Genomic DNA, 20,630 nt, shown 5'->3' with positions numbered 1-20,630 from the left:
TTTCAATAATAAATGGGCAGAATGACAGAGGAGGCCAAAATCCAAAGTTCTCTCAAGTATATTAGAAGTGTTTAGTCTCTCAAAAATTTCATATTTCATCTAGGGTCATCAGAGTTGGAAAGGAGAATGTTCTCCTCTCTCTGCAATTTCTGCTTTTCAAAGTATGCTTGCACTCAAACATAATATTTTAATTCAGTGGAACAAATAATATAAAGATCGCCAAAAACCAGACAGAATACCTTAGTTTAAAGAGCTTTATACTTTGCTAAATATAATTGTTCATTTTTTTAAGTCAGTGTGCATAAAATAGGACAGATGCTTTTTTACTTTCATTTCACATGTGAGTAACTTAGAATTTTTAAAGAATTCCTATGCCAACATTTAAAAATTTTTTCCAACATTCCTGTCAATTGTGCCAGCACTTGTGTTTTTTTTTCCAAATCTTTTCCATCCACTTTGCCAAAGGAAAATAATTTCACAAGTAGAAGTTCCTCAACTATTATTTAGGACAGTACAAATTTTCATTTATAGATAAGTAACAAAGAGCCATGCATAATAATGAGCTTCATATTCACTTACTATTTTGTCATATTTCTTAAAATGTAAAGGTTAATTTGCTATATAAAAAACGTGTATTTGTGCAGCAGGAAATTAATACCTTTTAGAAACTGAACCATGTTATTCATTAGTGATAGATTAAAAAACCCAAGAGGGCAGAACACTGTCCTCTTTATACCCTTTCCTTTCACTTATGCCCCACTTGGTTAATTTTTAATGAAGAAAAATATTTAGATGGAATATTAAACGTGGTGCTAATACAGATGGGTTTTATTATTGGCTATTATAATCAGTTCACTTGTCACTGTTCAAGGTACTTAATAGAAAACTTTTTTTTCACCTGCTTATCCAGTTTTCATGACAGAATGCTTTTTACTTCCTGTTTATTTTACTTTTGGAAATTGACATGCAGATCATTAAGGAAAACTATTTCTAGATGAATTTTTAAAACAGCAAGCTTTTTAATTTTGTTATGTAAAATATCTTTAATCTACATAGATATGCAAATTTTAGACAAATGCAATTCTATCAGTAAATTCAAATTTTATGTTAAGACTAATGATAAAAGAGGTCAAATGTAAAAACTCTACTGAATGAAGATGGACTATTTTGATAAAACATAATATTCATGAAATAAAGAATTAGTACTTTAATTCCATAATATTTCTAAAATATCAGTTTCATCTCCATCTACAACAAAGTTACAAGTCTTTATGAAAAGATTGAAATATGTAAAAAAAAAAATCAAGTGCTACTATAAATCAATGGGAAAATTTTAAGTACTGAAGTACTTAAGTACAGAGTCCCATGGGTAAAAATATTTGCTGATAGCATAACAAAGAAAGTATAAGATATATTCACCTAAGTAGCATTAACTCAAAAGTCTATTAAAAATTGTTATACATAATAACTTGTAGGTATAGAAAATTAACCTAAAAACCTAGAGGAAGTACTATATGGACCTCCCCAAAAGAGTTTAAGAATAGATACCCTGGGAAAAAAATTATTTTCTGAAAGTAAGCAGAAATTTGGCTTAACCTAGAAGGAAGCAAAAATTATTCTTTCATTTAAAGTTCTTGTTCCCAGGTATTAATGGTCTTCTAATCATGGTTCATGTTGTTCAAAAAATACCAAATCACACAATCAATGGAAGGGCCCCCAGACAATACAGAAGGCATGCATTGTGGTGACCTGTGGACAAAGTCTTCTACTCAAAAGTGGATTTTTATTTCCATTCTTTAGAAGTGTTTATAGCTTTGTATTAATATGGTCTAATTAAATATATAGACAAATCTTATTCTTTGCAGAAGAATAAAATACCATATGAAATAAAATATTAAAAAATCGTATAGATCTTTTTGAAGTGGACATGTATTTAGGAATACAGCAGCAACAAAGGCCTTTTGAAATGGGTTTGTCTATAGAACTGTACAAGTCACTAAGATCTTACCTATTATTGGCTCTGGGAAAGCAAGGGTAGGAGTATCTCCAAGATTGATTTAAATTTTTTCTATGTTTTGGGTAGAAAATGTACTACTTATTTTCCTACTAACCATATCTGATATATACAGTAAAACCTGGATTAAAGTATTCAGGGGGGGATAGTTTTCATATTTTAATTCTTAACTGGACATGAAGTGATAAAAATATTTTTTGCATAATGTTACTAAAATGTGTCTGCCAGTTTCCTGCTACTTTCAAGTAAGTTAAGATCACAATTATTTTAATTAACCCTTAGAAAATAATAATTCTGGATATTTCCATGCATCTGAGTCATCAATTGCCATTATGAAATATCACGGATGTAAGTATAACAGGTAGAGGATATGGGTCTGAGAGATGTATATTTAACCCTAGAAGTGTCTCCCCGCTGCTTAGGAAATTCCCAAACACTTAACCCTAAACACATCCCTCATATTCTCCACAAAAACTAACTAATATTCTGACTTTTAAAATCATTATTTCCATGCTTATCTTAGTAATTATACATTTCCCAATTATTAATCTGCCTATTTTTGGACTATATAAAAGGAGTCATACTATAGGTTTTCTTTTGTGACTATTCTTTTGTTCAACATTATGAATGTGAAATATACCCATGTTGATGTGTATACCTGTAGCTTGTTCATTAATACTGTTCTTTAATATTCCATTTAAGATTATGTAACAATTACTTATCCATTCTTCTATTAACAAACATTTGCATTATTCCTAATTTCTGAAAATTGCAAATTCTGCTGATAAAGAACATCTTTGTACAGTTCTCCTGGTACAAACGTTTTTCCTTTCTCAAAAATATTAGATGAGTTATCTCCTTATATTTTGTAATTATCTCCATTTAACAAAATGGAAATTATGAATATTGTATTAAATCTAGGGTTCTAGCTAACTGATATAACCCTATAATTCTTATGCTAAATCTAGTGTTATTTAGGCTACTTTTATCAAAATAAGAATGGCACTTTTAAGTATAGATGGTTTGTGCCTTGGTCATATGCAAATTATCCACTCAGAAAACATAAACTTCACTCATTAATAAATGAAATGAGCACTGTTACTTTCCATCTATGAGATACTATTACAACTTATTATTATTAAGCAGATATAACACTTGTCCTGAGCAAAACAATATACATAAAAAGTAGAACTATGATTATTTTCCTATCAGCATCTATTTCACTACAAAGCCTAATCTTAGTTAATATCTACAGCACTATAGATAATAATAAACTCTACTTTTGTTTATGCATCTAAGACAAAACAGAAGAAATATGTTTGAGAACACACTTTTTCCCAGATTATGAAATTCTTAGTAGAAAAAATGCATGTTTGAGAACACGCTTTTTCCCAGATTATGAAATTCTTAGTAAATCAAAATATATTTACATTTCCAGAAATCCTTGCAGCATGATAGCAAAATCATATTTTATGTATTCGACTTCTAATTTAGAGAAGTCTTATTTACATAGTTCGAAAATTAATCTTGAAATGGGAACATGAGCCAGAGTGGAATCTTCAGTTAATATTTACAGATCCCTATGTAAAATATGCACCCTTGGCTTTGTTTCCAGAACACATGAGCACATTCTCTTAATTGCAATTTTAGATTTATTTTTTACTTAAACAATTATACTATAAAGTATAGACCTTCAGCCACACAGTGGGTCAATCTAAAAAATAAATCATTCTATATACCCTATACATATCTTAACAGTCTTGTAACAACAACAACAAAAAGTTAACATTTAATGTCAACTCCTATTTGTAACACAAAATTGTGCTCATACACCTAAATTAAATGAATCAATTGCATTATCTGTGGTAAGTCAAGTGTCTTATCTACTATGTTATTGTAAACTGCTTTATCAATATCCACAAAACTAATAATAACTACCTTCTAAAATAAGTTAGACCTTTCTCTCTTGCCCTCTGTATGACTGTGACGCTTGAATATAACTGAATTTGAGGCTTCCAACATACAAACACTGTAATGATAATGATTTACTCAGTTATCCTCTTTTCTCGATATGTAACTGTGATTTATCAAAGATATTTAGGGGTTAGAGTGAAGTCCCCAAAATGTGTCTGACTAACATAAGGAAGAGAAACTTGTTTTTCTGTTTCTTGGGCTCCATATAAAAAGAGGGTCCAATCTATGAAATTGGTTTCCATTTAAAGATTATTGATACTGATCTTCAAAGGTAATTGCTACAAGACAATGGGAGTGTCTTGGTCATCCTGTTCATCTTATATCACTTTTGTTGTAGATCCTTCTTTCTAGTTCACCTTCAACAATCATATTGCCTTTCTTTATTCAGCTTCCATCCTTTCTGTGAAAACGGCTAGTCTGTATTTAATTTGGAACTGTAGGAAATTTTGCTATGGATCTCTGACAGTTCAAACAATTTAACAGACTTTAATTTAAATAGAGCAATAGTTGATTCACAGAGGCTCTGGAATTTTTGAAAACTATATGAAATTACTCTGTACTACCGCTAAGTGGTGGAAAATGTATGAAAAACTGGCCTAAACTACTTCTGGCTGTCTTCCACTGCCTGGTAAATTAGCCCATAGTCATCAATGAGTGTGAGCCATGATACCAGGTTCATCTTTCTTTATTTTCTAAATAAATAAGTAAATAAGTCCCGCAGGCAGATAGGAAGGACACTACCTGCAAAGCCGTCGTCGAAAACATCAGAAGCTGGCATAACACGTCCATTTTAACGGAAATGGGTTCTTTATTATTTAATCAGGACGGCTTCTGGGCGATTCATGAACCACTTATTGAATCACCGAGTTTAAGAAATCTGAAAAAAAATATTGGGAGTTGGTAAACACCATCTCCTGGTTGATCAATAGCACCTAGTGTTCCAGAAAGACACGAGAGATTTACTTTACTGGCATTTAAAGGCCATGGAATTGTTTTCAGTTGAACATAGTGAATAGTGAATGTCTATAAATCATAGAAAGCTCATTGTTAAAATCCACCATCATCTCGGGCCTATACAGTCACTAAGTAAAGAAAGGTATGCATTTTGTTGGCTGGGCTGCAGTTCCTAAACAATTCATCTTTCAAGATTTCTTTTTCTTGAGAAGAGAAACTAAAATAAAATGTTATGAGTCTTTTTGAGCCAACTATAAAACATAAATGTAACCTCAATCCCTGATCACAATATCACTGGATTTTTAAAAATATCACACATAGCTGTTAAAGCAATTAAGCCAACTGCATTAATAAAAAGGAACAAAGAAATTCAAGAAAGTTACTATTATGTCTTTGTGCTCCAGTGAACTGACCTTTTTAAAGGGCCCTGTGTTTAAAAAACCTTTATTGCTTGGTCAGATTATAATCAGAGTTGTTTAGTTTATTATTAAAGAGGGGAAAAAAAGCCAACTTTCCCCAAGTCTCTACATATTGTCTTTAATATCTATCTTTTACTGATGGCTTTAACTTTGTGAGCATTCCCATGAGGATGCACAACAGAAATATTTTCATAAAATACAGGATAAATAAGCCCTTTAGGACCCTGTCAACACTAATCATGCTTACATACAAAATGCAAAGAGGCAATAAGGCTTAAATAATGCTTTTTGGATTAATTCTTTTAATTAATTCAATGGAACACTTTCCTGTACCTAGTAATAATTTTACATCTCTCACCAAACCATTGGTGATTTCTTAACAATATTTTATTAGTAATTTAGGGATTCCCTTTTGGGGATTTTTTTTTAACAGTCTTAATACAGTTTTGACTACGCAGGGTCTGGCAAGAGATAAAAACTGGTGCTTATATTAGGTATACAGAGATGGTCCTAGCAAATAAACTGTGCAATATAAACAGGATAGGGGAGAAAGAAAATAGTACTTGGAAAAAAAAAAAAAAAAAAGAGGAGACAAGCCTTCAAAAATTCACAGGAATATTGAGCATGTTATACAGTTTGTCTTTCTGGTGATAGACACTAAGATTCCATTATAAAAACATGAGCCAAGTCAATGGAGAAATTCCAGATTTGGCTTGATTTCTGGGGAGAGCAGATCTTCAACAATGTTTAAAATTTAGGTAATATGATCTCATTAAAAACATCTTGGAAAATGATAATGCTACTGCTTTGTGTTAAAAACTGCCCAAAGATGTGTAACAAATTCTCTGTGGTCTATCTTTATAGCCTTCAATCCAGTTTTGGCACTAAGCAAGCAGTGTCATAATTACTTATTACTAAAATTAAAAATATTTAGGTTATAGCATAATTATTCAGAGGAATTACATTCTGATATGAATTTCCAATTCTTTCTGTTTCATTATTATATTAATTAATTCAAAAAGGCTCAGTTTAAATATTTACCTTTTGATCTCTGATTGTTGAAAGCACTGTGATAGGTAATTTAAAATCTCTTGTTTGGGGCTTAAAAATTTGTAACTTTAAGTTTTCAGAATGTGATTATAATGAATAATATTACCTTACATAGCTTTTCTGAATCTTTAAAGTTTTACACCATAGTCATATAAATGTGAACTTTGAAGAAAGACAATTTTTAAAAAGAATTTCTGTTGTTCACAAGTGCTTTATCTATGAGTCACTTTTTCACAGAGTATTTAATCTCTCCTACCCAAGAAAAAAGTGGCACAAAACGGTTGAAGATAATGATAGAGCAATAATGCTTAAAGCCTCAATATTATTTAAAATAATATTTACCACTTAATGAATGTCTATTGTACTTCATACACATTATGACATTGTATATAGCTATATATTTAACAACCTGATGATGCATGTATTATTATGTAACTCATTTAACAAGTGAGGTCACTGAAGATTAGGAAAGGTTAAGTAACATGCTAATGGTTGCACAGTTAGAAAGTGAGACCTAAGTCTTACATGAGTTTCCAAAGTCCAGTCCTGAAGTCCCATACAGGCGAGATGTGAAAGAATATCTGCTTTCATAAACACAGTTATACCTGAGCTAATTTATATATCTCACATTTAAGTAACCACAAACTTGGAATATACATTAAAAGATTAGGAAAGAAGTTCTCAAACTGTAGAAAAGATGAGTCACTTAATAAATTTCAAATTAAATTTTCATTTTCTCATTTTCATTTCTTGGGTGTTTGGTTTTTTGTTGTTGTTGTTTGTTACTATTAGATACTTTAGCATTCATTCCTAAAAAACTCAGTTTTTTCAACAACAAAATGAAATATATCATCACTGAATTAAAGTTTGGCCTACGCTCTATTAAACTGTGTAAATTTAAATTCTTTCTGACATTGTTTCCCACTGATTGAACATTTCTGACACTCACATCATCAACCCCGTTTATATCCTTGCTCCAGTTTCTCTAATCTACCAAGTTCTTTTTTGAGTATGAAGGAAAAAATTTGCCACAGCGATATATTAAAGTATTTTGGGAACAGCCTGAAATATCACCCTATAAAAGTTACTCATTATGCAGTTTTAAGCACTACATATTAGGCTTCTACCAAGGGCTTACTTCTGGAGCAATTCATCATCACTCTCTAGAGATTACTTACTCTAGAAAGCTGGTGATATAGTCTCGACTGCAGGCAGACCAGGAAAAAGGATTGGTATTCGCAGTAATGTGAGCTGCCATAAGTTTTGCTGCTTCATGACCTTTCGTCCCACAAGAATTTCCAATTCCATCATGGTTCATACCAAAACTGTGTTAGCAAGGAAAAAACATAAGAAACATGAAAGAAAGAAATAAAATAAATAAATAAATGAACCCCCAATGTATCCTTTATTTCCTTATTTGATCATTCATTAGCCTTACCAACATATACTTTCTATCAAGATCCTCTAAGGAAATACAAGATTAATACAAGATTAAAGTTAAGGAGACCACAGAATATTTCTATGATACAATTTATTTTTATATCTCTTTAATTGATCATATACTTTCAAATGGTAGCTCATATGATATAATCTTTCCCTGAATAGATAGGAGATGTGTATTAATTCTCACTTTATAGGTATGAAAAACTGAAGTTTAGTAAAATTAAATGACCTATTAAAGATCATACAGTTAGTAAATGTTAGTAGAAACAGCCGTTTAACATCCTAGAGTTTGTTTCCTCCCTATGCTGAATCTAAAAGGGAATTAGAAAAAGATGGTTATAATCCATTGAGTTCTAGGTTAAAGCCAAATCCAAAAATCTTTTTTTTGTTAGAAATATAAAGGAGAATTAAATACATATGTAATTTATGTTTGTATATGTGTTTTCAAAACACCTTTTGAAAAATCTTGATACATTTAAGGATTATGGCTAGAGAGATTTTCTTTACCTTGGTTTCCTTTCATTATTCAAAGCTTGTCTTTGTCATTCCCCTACCCTGGGTCCTATACCCATGTTTAGTGCTATCATCAATGTGATATAAAAACATATCTCAATGATAAATCATAAATTTTCCTATAAAGGATATGTCCACTGCATATGAATAAATTTTAGTCTTTTTTCACAGGTGGTCAAAGGTTTATGTTGAATATTACTGAAAACATAAAGTTATGTGTCTATTGTGACATCCTAATAAATGTACCAGGATATGTATAAAAGGAAATAAGTAATTTGTGTGACAAGAGTATAAAACATATTGATGACAGCTGCTGGAGAAAAAATTTGAAAGGTAGTTGAGAATAGAGAATTACAATAAATGAAAGTAAATATTAATACTTTTGGCATGTAGAGATGCTGAAGGTTTGTGAGTAAGAGCAAGTGAATATTTCAGAGTAGGAGAATATGGAATTGATTTGTATTTTAGACAGGTCATTACAGTAACTCTATGGTCCAGACATTGGAGTGAGAAGACAATGGAGGCAGGGAAAACAGATGGAACAAAAAGCAGTGGGAAGAGAATGAGGCAGAGAACTGATGTAGGTCTGAACTAGGGCACTAAGATAGACAGGTGGGATTAGATGTGAGACATGTTTAAGAAGCTGAGTGGATTGGTCTTCATAAATACAACATAAAAGAGCTATAATAAAGACATAAAATATGTGGGGAAAGGAGAAGAAACTAGGAATTTATGTGGAGGAACTAACATAAGCAAAGGAAGAGAAACATATGAGATTGTATATCCAGAGCCCTAAATTAAAACACCAAATAACCTTCCATGAACACCAGTATTTAGTCTTCTTATTTGACATCAACACATTGGAATCAATCTCTTTGAATGGTCTTCTAAGAAAATGATGGCAGAGTTTACAGTTTATTGAATTAGATATTATTCTGTCAAAACAATCAGCTGCAGAGTTACATAATAAGCTCCTTAATGTAAATTTTTAATTCAATAAACTTAAAATTCTATACTTCTCTCAAAGATTGATGTTACCATGTGAATACCACTATGATTCTTTTAAAAAGATGATAGCCTAAAAATATTATTTCCTTTTAGCAACAGACTTATACATATTCCTGAGACATGTCAAGATAGGTGTAGGCAGACACAGATGGCTGTAAGAAAATAATTTTTGAGATCTTCAATTTCCTCATGTACTCTTTTCTAAAAAAAAAAAAAAAGTCAAGCTTCTCCTTTTAAGATCTTATTTCTCCCACCTTATAAAAGAAAAACTTATCCTTCACCTATCCATAATTTTACAATAGTTCATTGCCTTGGGGTATAAAAATGTGTCAAGAAAAGAGATAATCAGAATTATTTGGTGTTAGTGTTGAGAAAAAGAATGACTTTAATGAATGAATAACATATCACGTAGTTACTTATTTTCATCAAGTTTATGAGAGAATATAATCAAATTAACAGTTGATGGGTTATTAAAAAATCTTTTTGATGCTAGATCACCAATGGTTATGTTCTGACAAATAATACAAAAGGAGTTCAAAGAAGTGAATGATATTTCTATAATAAATTCCTTTCACTTATTTATGTGAACAAATTTTGTCAGCATTCACCTCTGTAAAAAAAAATCAGAGTCGAATTAATGTTGAAATTCTGCCTCATTCTAGGAATAGAGAGACAAATGCAGTAACTGAAAAAAATATAAATAATTAAAGGAACATTTTTCTATAAAACTTTACTTTTAGATTTAATTATGTATTAAAATGTGTAATATGTATATGTGTTTCTGATCAATGATTGACTAATAATTATTGTAATGTAATGAATCTATAATCCAGAAAAAAAATTTCCTTCATTATCACAGGAAATTTTTAAAATGTAATTGCAATTTATATGCATTTTGTGATAAAGATATTTTATATAATTAAAACACATTTAAGTATGAAAATATATTTTAAGGTATATTAAGAAATATTAAAATATACATCAGGATAATACTCTGTTTGGGAAAGATGAAGCATATATATTGAGTTAAAGGAGTGAAAAAATGATGTAAATTTTGACCATGAAAAAGACCATGTTCACATTGTTTTCACTAAAAAAATTTTTTTATGTTTATTTTTTTAGAGAGACAGAGTGCAAGAGGGGGAAGGGCAGAAAGAGAGGGAGACACAGAATCTGAAGCAGGCTCCAGGCTCTGAGCTGTCAGCACAGAGCCTGACGTGGGGCTCCAACTCACAATCTGTGAGACCATGACCTGAGCCGAAGTCCAACTGAGCCACCCAGATGCCCCTGTTCATAGTTTTTAAATGCATAATGAAAGTTAGCAAAATGTAATGACATTTAGATTCAATTGATACATTTCAAAGAGGTATATAACATTTTATTTTTTGCATGCTAGTATTTACAGTATTCCAGAAATTCTATCATTTTCTAATAAAGGTTGAGATTGTGCCATTTGTGACAACATGGATGGAACTAGAGGGTATTATGCTAAGTGAAGTAAGTCAGACTTGAGAAAGATAAAACCAATTTGATTTCACTCAAGTGTGGAATCTAAAGAACAAAACAAAACAAAACAAAAGAACAGACAAAAAAAAAAAGGCAGAATCAGACCTATAAATACAGAGAACAAAATTATAGTTGTCAGATGGGAGGAGGCTAGGGATATGGGCAAAATGAGTGAAGAAAGAGTGGGAAATACAGGCTTCATGTTATGGAATGAATTAATCAGAGGAACAAAAGGCACAGCTTAGGGTTATACAGTCATATTGTAATAGCATTGTATGGTATCAGAGGGTAGCTATGCTTGTGACAAGCACAGCATAACATACAAACTTGTTAAAATACTATGTTGTATACCTGAAACTAATGTAACATTGTATGCCAACCATACTCAAATAAAATTTTTTTTTAAAGCTCATGAATTCAGGGGTACTTGGGTGGCTCTGTCAGTTGGGCATCTGACTCTTGGTTTCCACTCAGGTTATGATCTCACAGCTTGTGAGTTCAAGCCCTGCACTGGGCTCTGCAGGAGACTGCTTGGACTACTCTCTCCCTCCATCTCTGTCACTCCCCTACTCACACACGCTCTCGCTCAAAATAAATAAACTTAAAAAAAAACAGCTCATGAATTCTAGTACATGAAGGAGGAAACCTTACAAGTTCTATTTCTACTAACAATCTTTAGTTGTCAGATGCAGATAGTTGTCTTAAGGACTTAGGTTTAATTGTCTAAGAGAATGTCAAGTAAAATAGGGGTTTACAACTGCTGTTCATGACATCAACTTCAAAAGATCCCTCTAAGAGGCTGATTGTGCTAGAGTATAACGCACGAGCGTGCGTGCGCACACACACACACACACACACACACACACGTATGTAAAGATAGGTTCCCTCCTGAGGAAAGTCTATCTCAGTGAACAGTTGGTAAAAGAAGTGAAACTCATTAGTGATCAGAAAGAATAAACAAGAGTCCACTTTAAAACCACCATAATAGCAAAAATTAGAATGTTATCTAGAACAAAGTATATGGTCAGGGCGGCTGTTCTAGAGAGCAATTCAGCAGTACTTTGTCAAATTAAACAGGCAGATATATTATGACCCAACAATTCTAATCTTGGCTATATATCCCAGGAATACTCCCAAAGGGAACATGTAGGAAGATGTTCATAACAGAATTATTTATGACAGCAAGTTGTTGAAGATAATCTAGGTGTCTGTCACTAGGGAATGGATAAGTAAACGTTGGCTGATGCATATTATGGGATACTGAGCAGAAATTGGAAGCAGCAAACAAGATAGATGTCTACACATAAATATGGGTGGATCTTAAAAACTGAAAAAATTAAGGAAAAGATTGATAGCATTATATCATATATATAAGCAAAAATTACATACACATTCTCAAATAACAACAAAAGGCCAAGGAATTGTTCCAAATTAAAGACTAAAGAAACATAACTAAATGCAATAGAAACTGGATTGGATGGGAGAAAGAGTTATAAAACACATTGCTGGGACAATTGATGAAATATGAATACAGACTGCATATTCAATGATAGTAGTATATCAATGTTAAAATTTCTAATTTGGTAATTATACTGTGGTATATAAGAGATTATCTTTTCTTCTCAGGAAACAAACTGAAATATTAAGGGAAAAGGCGCATGTCTACAACTTACTGCCAAACACCTCAGAAAAAAAATACACGTACATATACAGAAAGAAAGATTTAAAGTAAATGTTGCTGAATAGACACATTTCCAAAGAAGACATCCAGATGGCCAACAGACACATGAAACAATGCTCAACATCACTCCTCATCAGGGAAATACAAATCAAAGCCACACTGAGATACCATCTCACACTGGTCAGAATGGCTAAAATGAACAAATCAGGAACAATAGATGCTGGTGAGAATGTGGAGAAATGGGAACTCTCTTGCACTGTTGGTGGGAATGCAAACTTGTGCAGCCGCTCTGGAAAATAGTGTGGAGGTTCCTCAAAAAATTAAAAATAGAACCACCCTACAACCCAGTAATAGCACTGCTAGCTAGGAATTTACCCAAGGCATACAGGGGTGCTGATGCATAGGGACACTTGTACCCCAATGTTTATAGCAGCACTTTCAACAGTAGCCAAATTATGGAAAGAACCTAAATGTCCATCAACTGATGAATGGATAAAGAAGATGTGGTTTATATATACAATGGAATACTACTTGGCAATGAGAAAGAATGAAAACATGCCATTTGCAGAAACGTGGATGCAACTGGAGGGTATTATGCTAAGTGAAATAAGTCAGTCAGAGAAAGACAGATATCATATGTTTTCACTCATATGTGGATCTTGAGAAACTTAACAAAAGGCCATGTGGGAAGGGAAGGGGAAAAAATTAGTTACACAGAGTGGGGGAGGCTCTTAAACACAGAGAACAAACTGAAGGTAGATGGGAGGTGGGGGAGTGGGGAAAGTGGGTGATAGGCATTGAGGAGGGCACTTGTTGGAATAAACATTGGGTGTTGTACATAAGCCAATTTGACAATAAATTATATTAAAATAAATAAATAAATAAATAAATAAATAAATAAATAAATAAATAAGATATTAATTATACTTGAATCTGAGTGAAGGGCATATGGGAAATCTTTCCATTATATTAATTTTTCTGTAAGCTTGAAATTATTTCAAAAGTTAAAAGGCTAAAAAATAAACACATACATATATAAAACATGTGACATTTTACAAGGATACATATGAATTCAAATATACACATAAAATTTATTAGAGTAGTTACCTATGGAAGAAAAGAAACTGGAATGGGAAACAGGATTATAGAAACAAATACATATTTACATATATTAACCAAGAAGGGTCCTTGGTGGGTATGATAATGATATTGTGCTAAGAACTGAGGATACAAAGATAAAAGATAGATGGATAGATAGATAGATAGATAGATAGATAGATAGATAGACAGAAGATAGATAGATGATAGATAGATCAATAAACGTAAAACAAACTCAACTCTCTGCTCTTGAGTTCAAAAATAATAATTAAAAAAAAAAAGAATAAGAACAAAAGAGAGTTTGGTGAACATGGGGCCCACTCGGATGAGTTAACAGTGGTAACTGTTCCTGGTTGGTTTTATGTATTTAATAAAATATCTCAGATCACATAGAGGTAGGGATTCTCATTTGAGGAGTGTTTTATGAACAGAGATTGAGAGACAGAGGCAGGCAGAGAAGAGAGAGAGAGAGAGAGAGAGAGAGAGAGAGAGAGATTGGAAGAGACAGTCTCCTTGGGCCTCTTCTGATTCCCCACATTTTACTGGGTATTCCAAGTCTGCAAGGCTTATGCTTTAACCAGAACATTTCACAGGATAACTTTGACAAATAAGGTAACCCCCCCACCCTTGGATAAAAAAACAGGTTAATTTACTACTTGCTATAAAAGTGGTTGATTCCCCAAGCTCAATTTTTTTTTTTTTCAGTTTTGATGCAAACCCACTGTGTATGAAGCATTCATCTAAGCCATATGTGTTGCCTCTGTGGGATCAGGGGCCAATAGAAATTAAATAAATATGCTGATGCTTAATGCTATTTACTTTGCTGTAAGGAATAAAATCCTTTGTCTCTGATCCAGGAATTTCATGTCTTTTGTTAGCATCCATATGACAACTATAGGCTAACTTATAATTAATTATAAGTAGGGTAAAATTAAATCTCAAATCCAATGAGAGAGTAGATTGTAGTTGATTAGGATAACATACTCAATTATGAAAAGCTAAGTAATTCTGAAAGCAAAATACTTCATATTAGTATTAATCTTTTAAAAAACTAAAGCCCAAATTCTCAATAATATCTATTAAAACAAAGTAGGCTTTTTGTTTTGTTTCCATCCTAGGAAATAAATTATATGTTGAAGATTTCCAACTGAATGTCCTAGTGGATACAAGAAAAACACCAGAAATTTCCTTTCTCATGTCTTATTGTTTCTGTTCCTATCTCAAAAGCTGAAAGGACACAGTTATTTCTATATTGTTATGCAGTAAAAAAAAAAAAAAAAAAAAAAAAAAAACAAGAAAAATAAATAAAAATTTTGCATTTAATGAAATGTAAAAAACCTCTAAAACTATAAACCGTGTGTGTGAAAGGATGACTGAATTCAGAAAAAGCAAAGATGAATGCAGCAAGACACAAAGACAACAATAATTGAAGGTCTGAGTGTAAACAAGCAAAGCATATTTCTCCAAAGTTATGTGCAACAATCTGGGAGGTAAAACCAAAAATACCTTCTTGAGAACAACTGAAGTAGGAGTGCAAACTGTTGGAATATACACCCTGCTCCAGTTGTCAGAAGAAGACCAGGCTGGGCCTATTTACATGGGAGTCACACAAACCATATTTGTAGGAAGCAGTCTGTCGGTAAGGAAGGGTGAAAGAGAGATTCTAATAGTTTTATAAAGGAATACAGGGTTAAAGAACTTGAATCACATGCACTACTCTATATCATTAATAAATTCCTGATAAGAAAAGAGCTCTGGCCCTATTTGTAGTTTCTACAAATAGTTCTTCCAGAAAATCAAACTCATTCAAACACGTGATTCAAAAGGAACAAGAAGTGTATCTAGAAAATAAATAATTGGAACAGAAAAACACGAATAGGAGATGGAGGAAACTTAGCAGAACAAAAACACTGGTACCGAAAAGATAAAAACTGGACACATATAAATTCAAACCAACTTAATGAAGCCATCATTTTATAAAAACAAGAATTTAATGCAGAAATACAAGCAATCAAAGGAGATAGGGCAAGAAAGGGGATGAAAACACAAACTATCAGAGGAAGTAAATGGGGGTGGGGTGCAAAATAAAAGTATCACAGGAAAAAGGCCATGCTGAGGTAGCAAAAAATGAAATTAGGCAACTGCCAAAAAGATTTATCACAGGATTGGAAAAGCAAGAAAAATGAAAACTGACATTTTAAAAGATAAAGGAAAGAAATACAATATATATCACTGTTGTGTCCACTAAAAGGGCCAAAATAATAAAACAGAAAGTGATTATAAAAAATTCAAGAAAACTTTGAGAAATAAAAATGGCTAAAATCTGGGCTGCCTGGGTGGCTCAGTCAGTTGAGCGTCCGACTTAGGCTCGGGTCATGATATCACTGTTCGTGAGTTCCAGCCCCGCATCAGGCTCTGTGCTGACAGCTCAGAGACTGGAGTCTGCTTCGGATTCTGTGTATTCCTTTCTCTCTGCTCCTCCCCTGCTTGCACTCTGTCTGTCTCTCTCTCTCTCAAAAATAAATAAACATTAAAAAAAATTTTTTAAACCAAAATGGATAAAATCTGGTGTCCTAGGAAAAACTGACATAGAATGACTTCACACACAGCCACACTCTAGTTAACTTAATGGACTGCAAAATTAAGATATATTTTGGGCAACTGGGGCAAAAGAACAAATTACTTATAATGGTAAAACAATCAGATTACCCTCAGATTTCACCATGGTGACACTTAACACCAGCACACCACAGAGTAATGACTTGGACTCAGCCAAACTGAGTATCAAAATCATTTTGAACAAAAACTCAAGGAATAGAGGTCTCATGAATCATTCTTACAAAAACTGCTACAAGATAAGCCTCAGCTTCGCTTGAAATAAACATAAAAATTTAATGGCTAATTGACACTATTTGAGTTTCACAGAAGGCAGAGCATCCAACACAAGTAAAATTCGTAACAAGTCTGATTAACTCCCTTGTCATACCTTCTAATGATATTTTCTTATTTGTTGTTTTGTTTTGTGAGTTTAATTTTAGTCTCACAGGCATATTATATGATATATGATATCATGCATACTTAAAAGATAATAAAATATTTAAATTTTAAAGAATAATTATAAAGAAACATCCATGTAACTCCTACTAATACTAAATTTAAGAAACATAACATTTTCAGAATAATAAAAGCTTGCCTCTTGTGTTCAACTTTAGAATCATCTTCTTCTTCCTCCCTTAAGAAAGAACCATTATCCTGACTTTCGTGGTAATCATCCCCTATGGCATCTCTAAACAATGTATGTTAATTTTACCTGGTTTTGAAGTCTATAGAATCGAAATCACAATGTAGATATTCTTTTATAATTTGCTTCTTTCATTCAACAATTTTTTTTAGAGAATGTCATCTCTGCTGAACTAACTATATCATTCATTTTCACTTACAGGTTTCCTTTGTAAATATATCATTTAATTGTCCACTCTGTGACGATGAATTTGGGATGGTTCTTATTACGGGGCTACTATAGACAATGCCACTATGAGCATTCTTGAATACATCTGAACATATCCCCTGGTCATCTGTAAGAGTATCTTAAGAACGGTTTTTAAACTTTTGGTCTAAGGATCTTTTTATATTCTTTCTTTTTTTTTAATTTTTTTTAACGTTTATTTATTTTTGAGACAGAGAGAGACAGAGCATGAATTGGGGAGGGTCAGAGAGAGAGGGAGACACAGAATCTGAAACAGGCTCCAGGCTCTGAGCTGTCAGCACAGAGCCCGACACGGGGCTCGAACTCACAGACCGTGAGATCATGACCTGAGCTGAAGTTGGCCGCTTAACTGACTGAGCCACCCAGGCACCCCAGGATCTTTTTATATTCTTAAAAATACTAGATAGGGTGCCTGGGTAGCTCAGTGGGTTGAGCGTCTGACTTCAGCTCAGGTCATGATCTTACAAGCCCCCCATCAGGCTTGCTGCTGACAGCGAAGAGCCCACTTTGGATCCTCTGTCTCCTTCTCTCTGCCCCTCCCCTACCTGCGCTCTTTCAAAAATAAACATTAAAAAAATATTAGAGATCCAAAAGATCTTTTTTGTTTATGAATTTTTATGTAATGACATCATATTAAAAATTTAAGTGAGGACATAAGTATTTTGTTTAAAAATATCTTACAAAACAAGAATTTCAGTGAAAAGAGTAGCATTGTTTAATTATATTTTGCTAATCTCTTCAGAGTCTGGCTTACTACACAATAGCTGGGTTCTCTTATCTGCTTTTCATTCCGTCTGTTGTGGTATTTCGTTTTGGTTGAGGTGTATGATGAAAATTTGGCTTCACACTAATATGTGGTTGGAAAAGGGAAGAGTATTTTTATAGCCCTTTCAGATAACGGTAGGGTTTTTTTTTTTTTTTTTTTGATACTATATTAAAATTTGACAAGTGATTTTTTTTTAAGTTTATTTATTTATTTTTTAGAGAGAGAGATACAGCGAGTGGAGGAGGGGAAGGGAGACAAAGAGGGACAGAGAGAATCTCAAGCAAGCTCTGAGCTCTCGGCACAGAGCCCCACCCAGGGCTCCATCTCACAAATCATGAGATTATGACCTGAGCCGACATCAACAGTCAGGCGGTTAACTGATTGAGCCACCCAGGCACCCCAAACTTGACAAATAATTTTTAAAAGGTTAGTTGAAATATTTATTCTGAAACAACATCAATGATCTTTCTTAATTTGGTCTCATCAATAACACGAAACCTCATCAGAAAAGTCTTAAAAAAAAAGAAAAAGAAAAAAGAAAAGCATTTAAATATTAGGAAGCTGTCAAGTTCATAATGACAGATATAACTTTTTCTTAAATTCTGATTTTTGCTTAAAGTTCAAATTTTATCATTGGTAATAAACAGTGTAAGTTGTTTTCCTTGAATAATAAGCTCATTTGTTTACTTTCAAAGTGAATTTCTGCCAACTACCCATAGTTTCTCATTTGTTCTTTCAAATAAAAATTCTGTTTCAGGAAAAAAGCAGCTAGTTCATCTCAAACAATGGCACAAGTGCTTTTCCTGTGACAACCATCAGACTAAAATATGGAGCAAAACGTGTTTCATATACTTCACATTTGGGGATACAGAATATTTTATAAAAGGTATATATATATGTAAGTGTCATGCTTCAATAAAAATAAAAATAAAAATTCTTCTGCTTTATCAAGAGCATTCTTAAGTAAAACTGACACGTTAGTAACAAATAAAATGACTATTAGTATGGTTGACGACTTATGCTGGGGTACCAGCACTTATACCTACTAGTGATTTTACACAATCATTGTAAACAACAATACAGTTTCAAGAAAAAAAGGGCACATTAGGTCTTAGTGTTATGAAAATAGTTTTTATTTTATTTGTTTGTTTATTTATTTAGAGAGACAGAGAAAGAGAGAGCACGAGAGCAGAGGCAGACACAGGGAGAGAGAGGGAATCTTAAATAGGCTCCACACTGTCAGCACAGAGCCTGATGAGGGAACTCGAACTCACCAACTGTGAGATCATGACCTAAGCCAAGATCAAGAGTAGGAAGCTTAAGTGACTTAGCCACCCAGGTGCCCCATGAAAATGGGTTTGATCTGAAAGTGGTTCAGAAATCCCAGGGATTCATGGACCACAATTTGAGAATTACTGCTTTAGGATATATGTGGAATATAAATTGTTGGGTCATGATAATGCCAAACACCTTTTCAAAGTGGTTACACTAAATAACATTCTTGCCTGCAGTGCGTAAGAATCCTGGTTGCACCACATCTCCACCAACAGATGGTACTGTCAGACTTTTAAATTTGTGCTAATCATGGTGGACATAATTTGTATGTCCTTGATTATTGATTAGGTTGAACACCTTTTTATATGCATATTGACCATTTAGATTTCTTCTTTTGTGAAATGTTCAAGTACTGTGTATATTTAATTTGCATGAGTTGCTTATATCAGCTACATGTGTGCTGCAAACAACTTTTCCTAAACTGTGTCCTGTCTTTTCATTTTATGGTGTTTCTTAATCAGATTTTTAATTTTATTATAGTTAAATTGGTCAATCACATACTTTATGATTAGTGTTCTTTTGTCTTGTTTTTTAAAAGTCCTTCTTTATCCTAAGCTCATGAGGATTTACTTTTATAATATGTTCTAAAGTCTGTAATAGTTTGCTTTGCACATTTTTAGGTATTGGTGGATCCTTAGTAAGAGTACACTTACTTTTGTAAGAAACTGCCAAACTGTCTTCCAAAGTATGACCTGACACCAGGATCCATTTTTACTAGTTACTTCAACAAGCAGAAAGAATTTTTTATATTTCATTTTATTCACAGTGCTTAGCATAAAATTAGACTTTAATAATTGTGATGAAGGGTTAGAGGCTTAGTGAAATGGATGAAAAATCTATCAGCAGAGATTCAATTTGGATAAACTGGGTAGATTCACAAGGTTAAAACGCATATCTAATAAACATTTTCTTCTAAAACATGGGGTTCACAGAATCTGACATGAGTTCCATATTCACTATAATGAACTTTGCCTTGTTCTGTCCCTCTTTCTCGCAATTGCCTAACTGTCATTATATAACTCACAGAAAGGCTCAATGAACTCTGTTTATGGGTTCTGGGACCAATTTTGTTCACTGTTACGGAGAATTTAAAGAGACTGAAACCAATAGCTCTGTGGAACAGTATTAAAATATAGCATATTGTTGGTCTGGTTCTCTGGTTTTGAAAGTAATTGAAATTGTTAGGCTCTGTTCCCTATTTCTTGCGAAGAAGACACTACCTTACACCCAAATCTTAGTAAATGAATCCATTGTTTATTTCACCTGCTCCCAAGACTCTGAGATCCTGACCAGTATTCCACCTCTTTTTGAGCAGAGATTCCATTTGAATTTGGGGTATTAAAGTCCTAGGTATGTAATCCAGGTTCCCTTACGCTCCACAC

The 20,630-nt window shown here is 32.9% G+C and overlaps 1 protein-coding gene across 4 annotated transcripts in view; it reads right to left on the bottom strand.

Moving 5' to 3' along the window:
* The window catches only part of ADAMTS6 (ADAM metallopeptidase with thrombospondin type 1 motif 6), a 297,458-nt gene that overhangs the window by 127,193 nt on the left and 149,635 nt on the right, over nucleotides 1-20,630 (bottom strand). For all 4 annotated transcript variants that reach the window (XR_013556624.1, XR_013556625.1, XM_060635672.3 and 1 more), the window contains exon 9: nucleotides 7,590-7,736. Coding sequence is in view for 2 of the 4 variants with exons in the window: in XM_060635672.3 (XP_060491655.1) it covers nucleotides 7,590-7,736 (147 nt within the window). In the remaining 2 variants the exon portion in view is untranslated. The remainder of the gene's footprint in view (nucleotides 1-7,589; nucleotides 7,737-20,630) is intronic.

Source organism: Panthera onca, chromosome A1 (genome assembly GCF_046562875.1).
Source record: "Panthera onca isolate mPanOnc1 chromosome A1, mPanOnc1 haplotype 2, whole genome shotgun sequence".
In the NCBI taxonomy this organism is placed as follows: Eukaryota; Metazoa; Chordata; class Mammalia; order Carnivora; family Felidae; genus Panthera; species Panthera onca.
The sequence above is the reverse complement of the archived record's forward strand: the minus strand, read 5'-3'. Positions and strand labels throughout refer to the sequence as shown.